This window comes from Vulpes vulpes, chromosome 13 (assembly GCF_048418805.1).
Source record: "Vulpes vulpes isolate BD-2025 chromosome 13, VulVul3, whole genome shotgun sequence".
NCBI classification, from domain to species: domain Eukaryota; kingdom Metazoa; phylum Chordata; class Mammalia; order Carnivora; family Canidae; genus Vulpes; species Vulpes vulpes.
Genome location: NC_132792.1, coordinates 38,582,205 through 38,601,592, shown reverse-complemented (window position 1 = coordinate 38,601,592; position 19,388 = coordinate 38,582,205). Strand labels below are relative to the sequence as shown.

The 19,388-nt window shown below is 54.5% G+C and overlaps 1 protein-coding gene across 3 annotated transcripts in view; it reads left to right on the top strand.

Annotated features, from left to right (window-relative positions):
* PTDSS1 (phosphatidylserine synthase 1) overlaps window positions 1-2,026 on the top strand; it is a 53,746-nt gene extending 51,720 nt beyond the window's left edge. For all 3 annotated transcript variants that reach the window (XM_072734272.1, XM_026013955.2, XM_026013965.2), the window contains one exon: window positions 985-2,026. In XM_072734272.1, coding sequence (XP_072590373.1) covers window positions 985-1,094 — 110 coding nt within the window. In that variant the 3' untranslated portion in view covers window positions 1,095-2,026. The remainder of the gene's footprint in view (window positions 1-984) is intronic.
* Window positions 2,027-19,388: the final 17,362 nt, after the last annotated feature.

Genomic DNA, 19,388 nt, shown 5'->3' with positions numbered 1-19,388 from the left:
GACCTGGGTCAGGAGCGGGTGGACACCTGTTTGCGAGCCGGTGCAGGGGGGCGGGGGTCCCACGCAGGGCGGTCCTGGCTCCTGGCCCGCCGAGCCCTGCTCCCCAAGAGGCGGCAACAAGCAGGCAGTGCCGCACACGCGTCCCTGTGACAGGGAGGCGTAGCAGTTACAGAAATAGCCCTGCAGCTGGTGCCCTGCCCCGGAGGCCAGAGCTCGCGCTTCTCTGGGGTTCCCGTAGCGGCAGCCCTGGGGTCGGTCCAGGCCTGAGCCCCAGACTTGAGCCCCGGCGCAGAGAACCCTGTCCGCAGACCCACTCGCGTCCCCGGCCCCCCGCGCACTCCCCCACCCCCTGTCCTGGGAGGCCTGTCCTGCGAGCTCTCGGCCCACCACAGTGTGACTGGCGATGCCCCGGGGACTGAGCATCCTGGGGATTGGCATCCCCCGTGGGAGGCTCCGGGGCTACCCTGAGCAGTAAGAGGCCCACTTTTCAAAGTGTGCTCTGGACCCCGATAGAGGGCAGGAGATCTTTAGTCCTGTGAAGTCCGGAACCTTCCAGTGTAGGGAGGTAGAGACCCTGGGGCTTGTGGGTCAAGGCGGTACCTCGGGTGATGCCTCCTTGGTTGGGAGAGGCCCCTAGACGCCCGGCGGCTTCATCATTCTGCCTTGTGCTAGGATTTGATCTGTGTTCCCCCCACCCCCCACCCCCGCCCCAGCACGGGGAGCATAAGGCCTCCCACCCCCACCCGGTGAGGGCCTAGGGCACACAAGTTCTTCAGGACGCCCCCTCCCCTCACCCTTCCCGGGGTGCCTGCGTGCTTGCCTGCGAGGTTTGCAGCTGGCCCTGGTGCCTCCACCAGCCGCCACAAGCCACTAGATGGAGTGCAAGGATCAGCGGCGGGTGGCCTGGGTGGAGAGCGGCCATCTGAGGCCCCGCCCACAGGCCCTGCAGCCCTGAAGGCGTGTTCTCCTTCCTTCCTCCGCCAGGTTCTGAAGACAGCCCACCCAAGCACCCAGGCAACCACGAGAGCCACTCTTCCAGAAGAAGGAATCGGCATTCCAAGTCGAAAGTCACCAACGGACTTGGAAAGAAATGAAGGAGCCTGGTTCACGCGGACGTCCTGGAGAGTGCCTAGAACTGGGAGGGTGGACAGATGGTGTGGCCCTCCCTGTGCTGAGGGCAAACAGGTGGTGCCATCCGGATGAGCACAGGGGCCTGGGGTCATCACTGGACAGCGTGAGTCTTGTTTCCCGCAGACCCGGTCACGCCCGGCAGGTCCTCGCCTGGGATCCTTTGCCAATGCGGGGTCTCATCCAGCTTTGGCACTTGGCATGCGGTCCCTGGTAGGGGCACAGAGCTCCACAGGAAGGGACGGCCCTGGCGCCCGGCCATCCAGGCTGCAGCGTGCGTGGGTGTCCTGTGGTTGCGGGTCGTCGACACACCTTCCTTCCAATGTTCAAGCTAGTGACGGGTTTTTGTTGTTAGGGACCTGCCTCTCCCATCCCACGGATTGGTTTCGGGTCAGGCTGCTGTTCTGTCTCGTGTTATCGTCGTGCTTCTTTGGTTTTAAGTGAGAGGCCACTGCTGAAGCTGCACTGGGGAGGGCGCGCCCCTCGCCTGCAGATGAGACGGGGAGAGTGTGTTCCCTCCAGCACATGCCCCCCTCCTTAGGACGCGGTGGGTGGAAACCTATGTGAGGACAAGTCAGCCACCCACCCAGGACGCCAGGCTTCAGATCAGAACCTTTCATGTCCGTTCCAAATGTCGTTTGTCCCGACATGTCCACAGTGCGCAGAAGTGAACCTGCTGCAGAGGCAGCGCCTGCCATGGCTCCTCTCCCAGCCAGGTGCCTTTGACATTCTGTTTTCCTTCCTGGTGTGTGGCTGACATTGTCCTTTAGTCCTATGTCAGGTGCTGGTGAGTATTACCTTTCACGTGTGCCATGCTCTAGAACCTTTGCCCTGGTAGTTCACCACCTCGGATGGATTCCTGTTTTAAATAAAATAACTCACGTTAAAGTCCATCAAAGATGAGTCTCTGCGGAATGCTCATTTCTTTGCATCTTACTGGTACTTTGCACCACCTGTCAGCAGTCACTGTCCTGTTCAGGTGACCTCAGGGTAATCCGCATGCCTACGTGCTTTATGAGGGGAGAAGGAGGGAGGCAGATATTTCAGGGGGCTCATGGACGTGTGTCCTATTTCCTCAGCTCCCCAAGTGACCAGTAGGAGGCGAACAAGATCGTCATTGTGTTTTCACGTGGCTGCGTGAACCCAGTGGGATTTTCCCCTCCTACAAACGGCCAATACTCAGCTGATTAGCAGACGGACAGAAACTGGCCGAAAGAAATCCTCTAGTTCCTTCACAGAGCAGAGTTTTCCATGTCTTTCCCCCCAAAATGACACCTTTCACCATAGGACTGTCATGTTTTTCTTTTCCTGCATAGAAATTCGGGGTAAAGGGGTTAAATGAACCTGTGGAGCTGGGGTCACACGCTGCACCCCTGGGCCTGCTCTGACCGCTGGGTTCAGAGCCTCGTGCAGACTTGCTCCAGCGGCCGGGCGCATTGCTGCCGGAGGAGCAGAGAGGCAGTTTGTAGGCCCGGACACAGCGAGAACCTCTGCAAGCAGGTGCACTTGTTTCATCCCCCGCTGCATTCTGCTTTTCTGTGCACTGAGTCCTGAGTTTGTCACGGGATTATGTCCATGGTCTACCTCGACGCTCCTTCCTGGGCCTGGCCTACACTGTCGAGCGTTTCCAAGCTCTTGACCATGCCTCTGACTCCGCTTGTTCCTTGCTGCAAGGCTGGCATAGATGGAGGCCCCGTTGCACACAAGGCGGCCGACTTTCCTGGGGGCCATTCGAAAAGCACCGTGCACAGGAGACCGTTTTTCCTCCATGCCTTTGTGTGACATCCCAGCAAAGTCCCCAGACACTGTGCCTGCTCTTTGAGTCGGAACTTTCTTTTTTCCCCTCCCAGTAAAAGCTCTCGACACAGTAGTCAGAAAACCAGCACTTTCGGTGACTGGCTGAGCCTCGGCCGCCATTCTTCCTGGAAACCATACTCCTGGGTTTGCCCTACTTTTTTCACCCGTTTCTATGGAAATGGACCTCGCATTGATGGAAATAGACCAGAGGCCTCATTTCATACCAGAAATGATTTGATTGCCGATGATCTCACATTTGCCATTTGCAGACTGCCCTGCTAGCAGACACCACTGTATGGGACATAACGCGTGAGGAATGTTTCATGGGTCTTTCTCCGTAAGTAGCGTGGTACCGAGTATTGGGCACTTTTCCCTTCTTGTCATTCTTGGTCTTGGCATGGCCTTCCCCGGCTTGCCTTACGTCTGCTTTCACCACTTGCGGAAGCCGTGGCCAAACCGCTCCCGCCGTGATGCTAGGACATTTCATTGACCTGTGAAGCATCTTGATAAAAGACATCCCATAAATGCCAACCTTATTTTCACTAGCACCTCTTCTTTGAGCTTGTGCATAAAGTTCTCACCCAGGAAAAATAAAATTCTTCACCAAACTTGGCAGGCTCGGCCCTGTTGGTCGGCCCCTCCGAAGCTGCATCCCAAAGTGACAGGTATTTTTGTCAGGGGTCTCCCTCTGGAAGTGGACACTGGATTGTTTGATGTGTTTCTAAGAGCGCACTTGGTCAGGGCCATACGGGGTGGGAGAGGCTAAATGCCCAGTAGAATGGAAGCACCCATTCACTGTGGAAAACCAGACCTTGCGCACAGGGGGCTTGATTCATGTGCTCCGCACGTCCTGCGGATTCACTGGGCCCGCCGCGATGCTCGCCAGGTGGGCTTCATCTACGGCGTCCTAATTGTCGGGGGCACCAGGGCTCCTAGGCAGGCCATCGCAATCCTCAATATACGTCCCACATACAGGATCGAAATCAAGATGCGAGACTTCTGTCCGTCGCTGAGCGTTTCGCCGTAAATGCATGTCTTCCCATTGTACATGCATGTGCGCTGGCAAGGCTCGTCCTTGAGATTTGGTTTTTCGCAAGGGTCGGCTTGAGTAATGGCTCAGACCAGTGGGCTGCACGGTCGCATTTGCTAGCCCATAACGATTCACTTTTTACGATATTTCTCTAGGTTGCATTTCATTCTACACCTGATGCTAGGACTATCATCACAGGTGAAGGTCACCAAAAATGTCAAGTGGAACTTTGGTATCATTTTTGATGCAATAAATACAGTTTGTTTTTTTTTTCACTTTCCTATCTTCTGTGAATTCAGAGGAATTATTTATTAAGGTCTACCTATGAAGGAGGAAAATGGTTGCAGGTGATTTTTTTATTTATATTTTTGGTTTGTCAGAATGCTGACTCGTAACAATCTCCCTTGTCTCCTGTGTTTACGGAAAGCTGCCTTTAGTCCATTTCAGAAATCCATCGGTGACTTTATCCTGACATCCCTTCCTTGCAGCTCTGTCGGGTAGATTTGGAAACCACTTGCTGCGTAAGAAAATATTGGTGGTTACAGTCTCACCCCGTGAAGGGTCTGTAACAGGTCCAGGCAGCTCCAAGGCCTCCCACAGCTAAGCTTGGTTTCTGTGATGTGTCCTGGGACTCTGGCTGAGAACTGGCATGTGCATAGAGCCCGCCTGGCTGGCTGGAGGGACGGGGAAGGTAGGCTTCCTGCCTCCGGGCTGGCAAAACAGACTCCCAAGTCCCCTTATCCTCGTCCCGCTGAAGCAAGGTGAAGAGTATCGGCAGACCCATCCCCTTGTCATAAACGCAGCGAGGACAGCAACTTCGTGGGAGAGAACCACGCGTGCCCACGAGTTTAGCCTGCAGGGCTGGTGCAGCCCACCACCGGCCTCCACAGCCATCCTGGGCGCACGCTCCAGCCGCTGTCCCCAGGAGGTTGATTATTTTTTCTTTGTTACTGGAAGGCTCTGAAGACACATGCAGAGCGCCTGCGAGTGGTGGGCACCGATGGCGCCCCACAGTGTCTGGTGTCTGCCCGGCGTCCCGCCCCCGGCCCCTGCGGTCTCCCCAGCGCCCAGATGCCGGCGCTCCTGCTCCTACGCAGGCCGTGTCCCGTTCTGGACACTCAGGAACCTGGACGCTCAGGAACAGCGACTTTGCAGTTTTACAAACCACAGGAAGTAAGGTCTGTTTGCCTTTGAAAGACAAGTAGAAGCATCTGAGACTAAAAGGTTGCATTTCCACATCTGGAGAACACAGGGAAGAGCCTTAATCACAGGGTCAGACCTCAGGCAGGGTTTCTGGCCATCTAGAGGAGCGTCGGGCTGCAAACCCTGACTGCCCCCGCGCCGCACAGGGGCCACTTCGGCTGCTGCCATCCACGTGACTGCAGGCGTCCTGGAGTGAGCACGTGTCTCACGGTCGTAGCCCCGGGAAGGAGGATCCCCAGCTCCCTGTCTAGAGTCCTCTCCCTTTCGGAGCGGACGGAACCCGGGCCAGGAGCGGAGCACGGACTCCATGTGCCACCGCCAACATCCATAGACCGGCTCCCAGAGCACTGAGAACCCTGGGAGACCTCCGGGTGGCCCTGGGGACCCTGTGTCCCCACTGCGCCTAACAGCACTCCGCACATGGGGGCCTAGCACCCGGGTGGCATTTTCCATTCCAGGGGAGGGGGCATCCCTGCCGCCGCCACCACCTGCCCCACAGGTCCAGCACTGTGTGTGTGTCATGCGTGTGCTCCGGGTCCCGCAAGTTTGGTGGCTTTACCCGCACTCCCTGGGGTCAAGCTGGGGGAGGGTGAGTCGGCTCACCCCAGGGCCTCAGGCTCTGTCTTCGCCTCCAGGCTCCCTGACGCGCAGCTCCAGCGCCCGTGGCCAGACCAGAGCCCCCGCCTTGCTTCCCGCCCGCGGTGGTGGCCAAGGCTGGGACAGCGAGAAGCCTGCCCACGGCACCCTGTGGGTGGCAGCCTGACCCCGTCAGGTGCCCGCTGCCAGCGAGGCCCAAAGCCCAAGGCCTGGCTGCGCAGCTAGCTCCTGTGCCCCGGACGGACTGCGTGCCCGAGGAGGGGCCGGCGGCCTCATCAGCCCGTCGTTCTGCGGCCCCGGTGAGTCCAGAGTCGGTCCGTGAAGCGGGCCCACGTCCGATTGGGTTCTTTTCCTGATGCTTTGATGCCTCCTGCAAACGGCCGGAAGGCCGTGCCTCAGCCGGCGGCAGCTTCCCTCTGCCCTCAGGAATCTGATTTATGGTCTGGGGAGGCCAGAAACCTCTGCTCTTCACTTCTGAAAAACAGCGAAGTATGGGAAAGAATTAAATTATAAATACCGAATTCCTACGGTCAGCAATAACGGAGTGGCCTGGGTTTTGTTTTGGTTTGTTTTTATGGCTTTTTTAAAAATATGGTATACATATGGCTTTAATTTCTGAGGGCCCGGGCCCCCCTGCCGCCGCCACCGTATTGCCGGGGGAGCAGATAGCAGTGAAACTCCCGCTGAGATGTGAACGAGAGACCACTGGCCGGCCGTTGCTCAGAGGGACGGGATCGTAGGTGACAGCCACACGGCCATGGCCGCCCTGCTGACCAGGCCTCCCCACCCACCGAGCCCTGGTGTCTCAGCGAGCCCCAGCCTTCACCCCAGGAGGGGTTCCCTGCCCGCTCCTCGGCTGGCCAGGCTGAGCGCCGCCACGGGGATGGCCTCTGCGCTGCGGCCATAAGCAGGCACAGCGCCCAGCGGCGCCATGGGTGTGAGTGTTCCTTCCGGAGGTGGGTCGGCCCCTACTCAGGTTCCCTGGCCGGGTGGAAACGGCCCTGCTCCATGCTGGCGACAGGGAACCAGGCCGTGTGACCTCGGGACGCGGCTTGTGATATTGGGGACGGCCGTGAAGCTGGTCAGCACGTCCCCCGAAGCCGGCGTTGGCGCAGCCCACAGGGATGGCGAGGCTGAGCACACAGCCAGTTGCCGTCCCCCACGGCCCGGGTGCCCCAGCTCTGTGGCCGCCCAGGGGCTGCGTCTCCATGTCTGGTGGGCAGACCCACATCAGGGGCAGCGCAGGAGGGGGCGGTGCAGACACCCCATGTGGGTCCCCACGGGCCCGTTCATCACCCCCGTGAGGTGCTGACCCCCTATGATTCACACCAGGCCAGGCTCGGCGCGAGTGGGGGGCTACTGGGACAGCACGCTGGGCTAGAGCTGCAGTGGACGTGCTGGCCACACAGATGAGCTCCGCCACGGGCCACACACCAGGTCTGGGTACGGAACTCAAGTACCCTCCATGGAAACGGGCAAGGCCCACAGCGCTGGCCAGAGGACACGTCCATGTTGGTGGGGTAGCCACCTGCAACCTGGCCGGCAGGGGGAGGCCCAGACGGTGAGGGACAGAGAGCCCCGCCCGGGTAGAGGCCTGAGGGATGAAAAGGAGAAGGAAGGGCGACTTCGCTCTCCCCGATAGAGCCCAGAGCGATCTTCTCCCACCTTATGGTTTCTAGTCCTGGAGCTTTCACGCGGACCCTGTGACAACCCTGACTGAGCCACACGCTCCACCTCAGGCCTCTATCCAGCCCGGGCTCTCCCACACCCACCCCACCTAAGGCCTCTACCTGGGCTGGGCTCTCCTACACACCCTCCACCTCAGGCCTCTACTCATGTTGGGCTCTCCCACATATGCCCCACCTCAGGCCTCTACCTGGCCCGGGGTCCCCCACACACCTGCCACCTCAGGCCTCTCCGCGGGCCAGGCTCTCCCACACCCTCCACCTCAGGCCTCTACCTGGGCTGGCCTCTCCCTCACCCACCTCACCTCAGACCTCTACCCATGTTGGGCTCTCCCACACACCCTCTACCCTAGGCCTCTATCTGAGCTGGGCTTTCCCACATACCCTCCACCTCAGACCTCTACTGGGCCAGTATCACCCACACAGGATTCAACCCAGTCCTCTACCCGGGTCTGGCTCTCCCACATATGCCCCACCTCAGGCCTCTACCCGGGTGGGGCTCTCTCACACATGCCCCACTTCAGGCCTCTACCTGGGCCGGGCTCTCCCACACACCCTACACCTCAGCCTCTACCCGGGCCAGGCTCTCCCTCACACCCTTCACCTTAGGCTTTACCCGGGCCGGGTTTTCCCACACACGCTCCATCTCAGAGCTCTGCCTAGGATGGTCTCTCCCAAACCCTCTACCTCAGGCCTCTATCAGGGCCAGGCTGTCCCACACACCCTCGATCTCAGGCCTCTACCCAGTGGCCCGTCCCACACACCCTCCACCTCATTCTCTACTCGGGCCGGGGTCCCCCACACACTCTCCAACTCAGGCCTCTACCCGGGTTGGGCTCTCCCACACACGCCACACCTCAGGCATCTACCCGGGCGGGCTTTCCCATCCATGCCCCACCTCAGGCCTCTACCCGGGCCGGACTCTACTATACACTCTCCACCTCAGGCCTCTATCCATGCTGGACTCTCCCACACATCCTCCACCTCAGGTCTCTACCTGGGCCGGGGTCTCCCACTTGCCCCACGTCATCCCTCTTCCCCGGGCCGGGCTCTCCCACTTGCCCCACCTCAGGCCTCTACCCAGGCCGGCCTCTCCCCCTCACGCTTAACCTGAAGCCTCTTCCTGGGCCGGGCCACTCCACTCACTAGCCCTCTGGCTCTCCAGCCTTCAGTAGTGGGCCTTGGGACCTGTCTGCCTGCAGACCCATGTTAGCAATTCCTGGTACGTCTCATTTAGATAGATACAGATATGGGTACAGATATAGACATAGACACAGGTGTAGGCACAGGTACTGGGGTAGGTACAGTTTCAGGTATAGAGACAGTGAGATATAAACATATAGGTATCTATAGATACAGGTGCAGATACAGATACGGATATGGGGTAGATACGGCTACAGACATAGGCGCAGATCTAGACCTAGGCGCTCCGTTTGGCCTGTTTCTCCGCAGGACCTTGACTGATACAGGCAGCCTTGTATTTGGAGTGGGGTTTGTAACTTAACCTTCTCAAGGGAAATGAGAAAATCCCGGTAGAGCTCAGATCACCAGCCAGGCACCTCCTGCCTTCAGGACAGGTCTCCCTTTGGGGCCTCAGTATCCATCGCTGCAGGGGACCAGCTAATCCATCCAGGAGGTTCCCATAAGCATGACGCCAAAAGGGCAGAGTGAAGCTTTACCTCCCCCAGGCTCTCTGTCACCTGCCTGGGACAGCTTGCCGACGGCACGTGCTGCAAGTGGGTGCCAGGTCACAAAAGCAGGAGGGCAAAGTCCTGCTGCCACAGCTTCCTCATTTCCTAGTGTTCTGCTTCTCTCCCTATAAGGAGCTCGCTTGGATGTGCTTCATTGGATCTGACAGTTTACAGAGGAGTTCCTGCTCCCACGTAAGCCGCTTCCTTCCTGACGAGACCTACAGCCCCTCTGGTTTTCAGATGGTGACAGCAGTGTTCTTGGGGGCTCGTTCCAGAGCCACAGGGGCTGGGCTGACAGGCACTGTGTCCACCGGGAGCCCAGGGAAGATGTTCTTTCCATATCTTGCAAGGTCTGGTTACTGCTTTGGTGAGAAAAGAGCCCCAAAGGAAAGGCGCTTCCATTGGTGGTTCTCCCCAAAGTGAAATAATTCTCTTTCATCGTGCTAACTTCATCCTGCTGTGACTGGTTTAGTTTGGGGAATTATTTTTGCTTTTGAACGCAAATGTTCTTCCTCTCTGCATCTGCTTACCACAAGCTTTCCAAACAGGCAATGACAGACCATTGAGTAAAATGCTTTATCCCCTGGATCAAGCACTTACGTGTTTCCTCACGAAAGCCATGTGCTCTTCCGAGCAAGTGTCTCTGTGAATCGGACTTCTCTCTGGGGTTAACAGAGCCAAAAATAAATCATTCCCTTGGCTGCAGGGAGCAGCTGGCCTGCCATTCTGCAGGATTACAATCCCCTAATCAGCCTACCGAGCCCTCCTGCTGATTGAAGCCAGAAGACTGGGCTGCATTAAAGGATGGCTGAGGAAATGACACAGAATAGCACATTTTCACCTCCTTCCCAATCCAAAGAGAGTTGCTACCAGATGCTGTTTCTGCAGTCCAACTCCGACTCCAGGCTGTTCAGGGAGGTTGTGGATGGCAAAGAGCCCATGTGACCGAACCTTCATGTTGTGACACACACACATGCGGACAGAGGAAACCAGGAGACCTTCGGAGAAGGGGCTCAGGGTCAGCCTCTGGCGAAACCCCTGTGGTTCACAGGTCGGGTCAAGAAACCAGGGTGCCCCTCCCCCCATCAGGGTGGCTACCATCCAGAACAGCAAACAATAGAATGTGTCAGCCAGGAGGTGGAGAAATTGGAAGCCTTGTGTGACATTGATGGGAGCATGCAATGGGGTCACCTCTGTGGAAAACAGTAGGTGGTTCTTCAAAAATTAAAAATAGAGCTACCAGATGATCCAGGAATCCCACTTCCAGGTCTACATCCAAAAGAATCGAAAGCAGAGTCTTGAAGAGATATTTGTACACCCGTGTTCCCAGCAGCACTATCCCCAGTAGCTGAGACGTGGAAGCAACCCAAGCGTCTACGGATAGAAGACTGGATAAAGAAAATGTGGTGCATATGTACAGTGGAATACGGTTCAGCCATACAAGAGGAAGAAAATTCTGCAGTATGCTGCGACATGGAAGAACCTGGAGGACGTCATGCTGAGTGAAATCAGCCAGTCGGAGAAGGAGAAATACTCCAAGATTCCACGGATAGGAAGCACTTAGACTGGTCGGAAGCACAGACAGACGCATACTGGTGGTTGCTGCCGCGGAGAAGGGGGAAATGGAGAGATGTTATTGAATGGGTACAGAGTTTCAGTTTTATAAGGTAAAAAGAGTCTTGGAGATGGATGGGGATGATGATGGGACAACATCATGAATATATTTAAAACCACTGCACACTTAAAATGGTTAAAGTGTTTTATGTATGTTTTACAATTACAAAGAAATTGGGAAGAAAAGGAAAGGAAAGGAGAGAGGAGAGGGGAGGGGAGGGGAGGGGAGGGGAGGGGACGGGAGGAAAGGATACAGAGGCCCAGAGTAGTCACATACCTTGGCCAGAGTCACCAGCGGGCCGCACCAGAGCGAGGGCTTTGCCTGATCCCGGATCCCTGCTCCAGTGCTCGTGCCCTGGTCCACCGCGTCCTCCTAAGGCTCCTGTAGTAAACGACCTGTGTGTTGCTTGTGCCGCTGCCAAGGCTTCCTGCATGTAAGGTATTCATCCTTTCAACCAAATTTCTTACCACCCCCCCCTCCCCCCAGCCAGCACCATATATTTCTCACTTTCAGAAGCGGTTCCAAGCTCAGAAGCCTCTATCACTAACAAGTTCAGAATGTTAAAAGGCATCCACAAAAACAGAAAGCACATAGCTAAGGATGCTCATAAAAGAGGGACAAAACCCATGTAAAAGTAGAGTTTCAGAAGTGGGCAAACCCTGCGTGGTATTTGGAAAGTGCTAAGGACAATTTGTTGAAAGGAGGTAGGGAGTGTTTCTGCAAGTCACATACAGGACAAGAAAGGAAAACAAAATATAGGTGCCCACGATTTGAAAAGAAGCGTTCAATCTGATTACATTTTATTATGTAGTATTTCCCTTCTGCAGATCCTTCTGTGATTTCTCTTTGCTCTTTACTGTGACCCACGAGTCAAGTTCTGGGCCTCCTGTGTACCGTCTCCCGCCCCCATCCCTGTACTCCAGCCATCCGGGCCTGCTTTTATTGGTTAAATATCCACCAGGGCCTTTCCCATCACATCCTGCCCTCACTATTCCCCTAGTAAACTCTCCACATCCTTTCATTCTCAATGAGATCACCACTTTGATAGGAAGACCTTCATCAACACCCAGACTAGCTTACCACCCCCACAGCACCATCCACCGCCCGTTGTAACTCTCAGTTCCTGTGCAACATCTGTCTTCCCTGCCAGATTATGGACTCCAAGACCATTTTTGGCGTTTCCACTCTCAGATACCCAACATCTAACATGGGAGATATATTTGTTGGACGAATGAATTCTTGAATGAAAGGACGGTAGGGTAAATAGGATGAGTCAATACATGCACAACAAAGGAATAGAGGAAGGGAGGGATGTGGTTAGTCAAGAAAAACATGAATTAAGTGAGAGATTGTCCAGCTGGTTCTAGAAGGGAATGAACATGAATTAGCAAAGAGGAGGTATGACATCCATGGGAAGCGGTGGGAGGAACAAGCAAGTCCAACACAGAGTCAGTGAGGACCCTGCCTTGAGCACGAGTGAGTTATTTTAAAGATTTCCTTTGTGTGTTTCCCATCAATAGTATATGCTATACAACCCAGAAAAAGGCAGGACATGCTTTGGTAGAAGGGAATCGGAGCCCAAGATAGCACCTAACTGTATGAAAGATGTCAAGTCCAGGTAAACATAGGGTTGACATGGTGCTGAATTCTAGAGCTGTTGTTGGTTAAACCCTAAGAAACAGGAAAGTGTCATCAGGAGAGAGGAGGAAAGAGGTAGATTTTGAAAACTATAGATCGTCATGCTTGGTATTAATGCACAGTAAAATTCCAGAACAAGTTATTAGGTGGTCTGTAACCATCCTTATATAACGCGTTAATCACTGAGCATTAGCAGAGGTTCACTAAGAACAAACCATGCAAGGCTAATGTGTCCTTTTTCACAGGATTACCAGACTGGGAGATCAAATCTTTTGAGTACAAATCCCATCTAAGCTAAAAAATTATATTATTAAAAAAACTACCAGGGCAGCTCGGGTGGCTCAGCGGTTTAGCACTGCCTTCAGTCCAGGGCCTGATCCTGGAGATCTGGGATCGAGTCCCACGTCAGGCTCTCTGCATGGAGCCTGCTTCTCCCTCTGCCTGTGTCTCTGCATCTCTCTCTCTCTCTCTCTCTGTGTGTGTGTGTGCGTCTTTCATGAATAAATAAATAAAATCTTAAAAAAAACAACCCACCTCAACTTTGAGAACCCCAGTATGCTAGTATACCTCTTCCTAGTCATGGTGCATATTAGCACATTAAAGGTTCTGAGAAGTCCCGTACCAAAGAAACCTATTTAAAATACTCCACTGAGCAAATGTTTCACAGAACACACTTGCAGAAAGGATGGCTTGGGCAAATTTCAGCAAGGCTTTTTACAAAGTCTTTTATTACATAGACTGTGAAGGAGGTGAAGAAATGAGTTAAAAATAGCTCATTGGAATCACAACTGGATAGACAACTGTCTAATCAAGGAGGGTAGCCCTTCTATGGGAGGTCTCTAGAAGAATGTCTTGAGGCTTTGCCCTTGGTCTTGGCATGTTCAACATTCTTACAGTGACTTGTATCACGACATTGAAGACCAGGCCTACTTTAAGAGATTTCCAATGACCTAAAATGAGAGGGGCGGCTAATACGCTAGGTAACGTATTGAAATACTATCTCAAAACAAACCAGGAGAGGAATCCAACAGAATGCCATCAAAATTTGTTAGAATCAATAGTACAAGTAAAGGATACATGAACTCTGACGTGGAACCAGCTCATATGAAAAACACAGGGTTGTAGCTACATCAGGCAGATGTGTGATGGGGCTACCGTGCTTCTGAAGTCAGTGCAGCCACCCTGACAGGTAAGGTGGCTTGCCGTGCAAGCAAGGCAGGCAAGATGGTCTGGCCACTCTGGGAATGGCATTCCAGTCTTATGTTGCATTTTGAGAGGGACATTGACAAATTGGAGCACCTTTAGAGAATGACCGCCATCAGGAAAGTTCTGGAGAACGTGTGCTCTAAGGAGGAAAGTCTGAAGAAACCAAGGACATTTAGGTGGTCTGTAGAAGAGCTAAGGAGCATGTTGATAACTGACTTGGGAGGCAAGGTAGTAGAGAAGAGGTGAGTATGGGCTCAGACCTCTGCTCTCGGGTGCTTCTAGGCTGTGTGTCCTTGGACCAGTATCTTAACATCTCTTACTTCCAAGCCCACAGATAAGAAATCATCATCCCTATTTAATGAGGATATCGTGATGTCCTGGAGCAGATTAGAGGTCAGTGTGTGCTGCTCTTTCCTTTCTCTGTGCAAAGAAGGGCAATCCTAGCAATCAGGAAGGGGATTTAGTTAATGTAGATCCCCTGGGACCAACAGGAGAATTCCCCTAAGGAAGGCACACTTGGCTGATAAAAAATAGAAACTTTGGGGGAATCAAACCTTGGACAACAAAGGAACTGGCTTCGTTGCCTTTAAGTTGACAGTGGAACTACCAGATTCTGTAGAAGAGATCCCTGCTTTGGGTAGGAGGTGGCATTAGATGGCCCGTAGCTCTCTTCCAATTCTGAGATCCTGTGATTCGAGGGCTCAGACTCAAAGATTCGGTCAGCTAGGCTGTTGATCATTCTTTTCCACATGTGGTCAACTCATATATGTTCAACACCCACTCATTTATATTGAGGAGATACTTAGATGTACTTTCTTTAAATTGTTCTTTGGCCATTTCCTAGTTATTGGTGCTTTCTCTCCAATGTTAGGGCTCCATGACAGCCTACTTCAGGGATTTGTTTTCAACAGGGCCTTGATAAATGTTCATTTGTTCAAATCCTGGCTCTACATGTTGGCCATGTGACCTTGGGCAAGTTGCTCTTTGGGCCTCTGTTCCCCATCTGTAACATAGAGACAGAGCTAACATTTTATGAGATAAAATGAATAGGATATTTTAAGTCCTTAGAAAAATAGTGAGTTTACAATAAATGTTAGAGATCATTATCTTTGTAGTTGCTGTCAGTGAAATTAAATCTACAGGAGTTTCCTGACTACACAGTAAGAGTCTTAGGGATGAATTTGTCCTTCCTGTGCCATCTTTCCTGGACCAAATATTTTCTCTTACAGAGTGTTCTTGGTTATCATGCCCCAAAGCCCACTTAAGTCTATTACCCTAGTTCCTGCAGCATTCACAATTGGGACAAAGAGGAATCAACTGGAAATAAGCGAAAGTGGAAACACTGAAGTGGGGGCAATTTAGCCTTGGCCAGAAAAGCTATGACAAGGCCAGTCTCCTGGGGAATGCCTGGCATGCAGTCAGTCCATGCTGGAGACTAAGCTAGCCTCTGGCTGTGGCCCTGCCTTTTGTGGATGTGCTCTTCAGAAGAGGGGGTGTTCATCGGGAGGTGCCGAGGGGACTGTGAGCATCTCCGGACAGAGCCTGCCCCTTGGTTAGTGCCTAGCCCAGCACAGGCCATGGCCTAGACCTAGAGATATTTGCCCAGGAAGGGAGGGAGGGACCGAAGGAGGAAGGAAAAGAAGGAGAATGATGTAGAGATGGTTTTTAAAGGAAATTTTGGGGGGTTCCGGGTGGCTTAGTTGGTTAAGCATCTGCCTTTGGCTTGGGTCATGATCCCAGGGTCACGTCTGGCTCCCTGCTCAGTGGGGAACCTGCTTCTCCCTCTCCCTGCCTGCTGCTCCCCCTGCTTGTGCTCTCTCTCTCTCTCTCTCTCTCCCTCTCTCAAAAAAAATTTAAAAAGTGTTTTTAATTGTAGTACAAAGAAAAAACAAAACTTAACATCATAACCATTTTTAGCCGTACAGTTTTGTAACTCACATTGTTGTATATTCACATTGTTGTATATTCACATTGTTGTACAACAGATCTCCAAAATTTTTTCATCTTGCAAAACTAAGACTCACTAAACAGCTCCCACTTACTCCTCACTCCAGCTCCTGGCAGCCACCCCTCTACTTTTTGTTTCTATGAATTTAACTACTTAGGTATTTCGTGTAAGTGGTCATACAGTATATGTCTTTTCATGACTGGCTTATTTTAATTAGCATAATGTCCTGTAGCATGTGACAGGACTTCCTTCTTAGGGATGAATAATACTCCACTGAAGACAGAGATAGAGGGCAGGTAGGTAGGTAGAGATCAGGTGATCACATTTTGTTTGCCCAGTCGCCCGGTGGTGGTCACTCGGGTGCTTCCAACTCTTGGCTCTTGTAAATGACGCTGCCACGAGCGTGACTGCGCAAATGCGGACATGCTTTTAAAGGAACACAGAAGTCAAGGTTTGGGGAAGGTAGGAGAGGATTTAGGAAAATAAATTTGTAGGGACAGACTCCAAAAGCAGTTCATGCCCCACAATGGCAATTCTGAAAGAATACCTGTGAGCAGTTGGCAAAAAAGTCATTAGTCAAGGGTTGCTGAGTTGTGAGAAACGGAACCCACTCGTACTAGTTGAAGAGCAGAGAAGTGCTTATCACGGGAATGTAGGGGTGGCTCATGGTCCCAAGGTGGGGCCTCAGGAAGGGCCGGACCCGGAAACTGGAGTTAAAATCCAAGCTCCTCTCTGCATCTCTCAGAACTCACCATTGTTCTCTCAACCGCAGACACCACTATTCTAGGATTTGAGGATTGGTGTAAATAAAACCAACTTTACACTGGGGAAGAGGAGTAACGAGCAACTGCAAAAACAAGAAATTCCAAATTCTGTAAATTTTTGAGAGAGGGAGAGAGAGAGAGAGCGCACAAGCAGAGGGAGCAGCAGGCAGGGAGAGGGAGAAGCAGGTTCCCCACTGAGCAGGGAGCCAGACGTGACCCTGGGATCATGACCCAAGCCAAAGGCAGATGCTTAACCAACTAAGCCACCCGGCACCCTCCAAAATTTCCTTTAAAAACCATCTCTACATCATTCTCCTTCTTTTCCTTCCTCCTTCGGTCCCTCCCTCCCTTCCTGGGCAAATATCTCTAGGTCTAGGCCATGGCCTAGACTAGTAAATTGTGTGAAGAACAAAGCAAAGGCCGTGAGGAAGCCAAGTGGGGAGGTGGGGGGCAGTGAGGGGCCTGACCTCATCCCAGCTCATCCCTGGCTGCTGAAGGCAGGGCTGGAGGGACAGGAGGTGGCAGCCACGGGCAGGCGGCAGCAGAGATGTGGTTTGAGGAGTAGGGAAAGGGGGGAACGGGGAGGTGAGCGAGGGACAGTGTCGCGGCGGGCGCAGTTCCCGCAGGGCCTCGCTGGCCGCGCGCTGACTCAGTTCTGCTGCGATGGAAACCACTGACCCGTATGGGGGGGGCGGCAATAGCGGGTTGTCGTTTCTAGAAGATTCTCCTGGGAGTGGGGTGGAGGGTGGGTGCGAGAGGGGGACAGGGAGGCGGGAGGGGTGGGGACGAATCTCCCAGCCGGTGGCCCATGCCCAGACCAGGGACGTGGAGAGGAGGGCCTGGCAGCCACCCCGGCACACGGGCACCCCTAGTTGTCCACGGGCCGGAGGGAGGCCGCCCGAGTGCCGCCGACAGATGAATGGACGGGCGAGTGGCGGTGCCCACCAGGGGCTATTGCGCGCCCGGGGAGGGAGGAGGGGGAGGTGGGGGAGGGAGGGGCCCCCACGGGGTGCAACATGGATAAACCGGAGAAAACTGCCAATTGGAAGCAGTCAGTCCCCAACCCCACAGCTCTTTGATTCCATCCTTGTGTCAGCGCAGGACGGGGAAGTGTGCAGACACGAGGACCAGTGGCTGCCTAGGACGGGAGGAGGGGGGGCGGGGGTGACACCTAGGGGTGGGGCTCTCTCTGAGTGACCAAAACCTAAAACTGCCCGGGTGGCGGGTGCCAGCCAATGCATGAAAGTCCTGGCGGCGCGCTGCCACTGTCACTCGTGAGGTCCGTGGATCTGGCTCAGGAACGCTTGAGAGACAGAGAGAGACCCCTGGGGGCCGGGGTGCGGCCTGTCCCCCCGCCGTCCCCCCATGTGGCCTGTCCCCCTGCTGTCCCCCCATGTGGCCTGTCCCCCTGTGGCCTCTTCCCCCAATGCGGCCCGTCCCCTTGCCGTCCCCCCGTGCGGCCTGTCCCCCTGTCGTCCCCTGTGCGGCCTGTCCTCCCGCCGTCCCCCTGTGTGGCCTGTCCCCCCGCCATCCCCCCATGTGGCCTGTCCCCCGCTGTCCCCCCGTGCGGCCTGTCCACCTGTGGCTTCTTCCCCCAATGCGGCCTGTCCCCTTGCCATCCCCCCATGCGGCCTGTCCTCTTGCCGTCCCCCGTGCAGCCTGTGCCCCTGTGGCCTGTCCCCCCCATGTGGCCTGTCCCCCTGCCGTCCCCCCATGCGGCCTGTCCCCCCGCCGTCCCCCCATGCGGCCTGTCCCCCCCACCGCCCCCGTTGCAGAGAGCCCTTTGTGTCTGGACCACTGGTCGTGCAGCACGGCCCCTCCTTGCGGGCCAAGGTCTGCGCAGGCAGCACATGCCGAGCCCCCCCATCCTGCGTGGCCCCCCGGCGCGGGCACAAGCAGGAGCGATGTGGGCTCGGGGGGTGCAGCTGGCGGGCAGGCCCCACGGGCCCTCGAGGCTGCCACTGGCCCAGCCCGCGGCCCAGGCCAGGCGGGGCCTCCTTGCGATGGAGCCAGGCCCGCAGTCAGGCCTCGGGTCCCTCTGGCGAGTAGCTCTGGGCGGCAGGCAGATGCGTCTGGACGAGGCGCTGAGAGCAGCCGCAGGCAGAGGGTCCGTGGCAGGGACGCGGGGCCGCCCCCACCCGCGACACGCAGGCTCCCCGCAACGCCCCGGGCCCCTGGCCGGCCGCCACTCTGGAGGCTGGTGGCACACGCCGGAGGCCCAAGGTGCAGAGCGAGGCCCCGGGAAATCCATATTCCTCAGCCAGGTGGGCTCTGTGATGGAGGCAGAACCCAAATGCAGACCATATTTTCCAAAAAGACTTCCCGTCTTAATTCTTAAATCCCTGTGTGTTATGTGAGAAATGTGATCCATGTGTTTCTTACTCATTTACACTTAACTCATCAAAGCACTTCCTCTGAGGAGCTATTTGATGTCCAAGGAGACTTGAGAGCCTTTTCTTTCTTTTTAACAAGCCTTTGTTCTTAAAAATAAAGAAGCTGCTGAAGTTGTTACATGCAAAGAACAAATGAACTTGAACCCCAGAAAGGTTGAGCTTTGTTTCAGGGAGGTTCTATATTGGGAAGAAACTTTCGGAATGAGCTCTTTTTCTTTTAAAAAAATTTTTAGGCGGGGCCTCCAAATGGGTGCTCGGACTTTCATGCCAAAACGATTTGCTCTTCAGGTGTTGCTGGTGGGCACTGCCGATAGAGAAAGCCCGCCTCCTGGACGCCTTCCTAGGTGGTCTTCAGCTTTCAGTCAGGAGAAACCACAGCTGATTTTTACCTCTATCTGATTATTTGAGGCAAAAATCTGCCGAAGGCAAGATGCATCCTCCTGAGATTCCCAAGATGTATGTTGGAAAGAACGAAGCTCCCTTGATGAAAGGGGGGGCGTGGAACCCTAGGGCTGGCCACCTCCCATGCCCTGAATGGGGACCATCCCAAACCCCTGCAGAGTGTCGACTCCTAGCCCCTTCCTCTCCCACTCCAAAACTTTTTCTTAATTTGCTAACCTTTATCTTTATGCTTCATTCATGTCACATTTTATTGTGCATCTCTTAGGATAGCTGTGTCCCGGGATGGAGGGA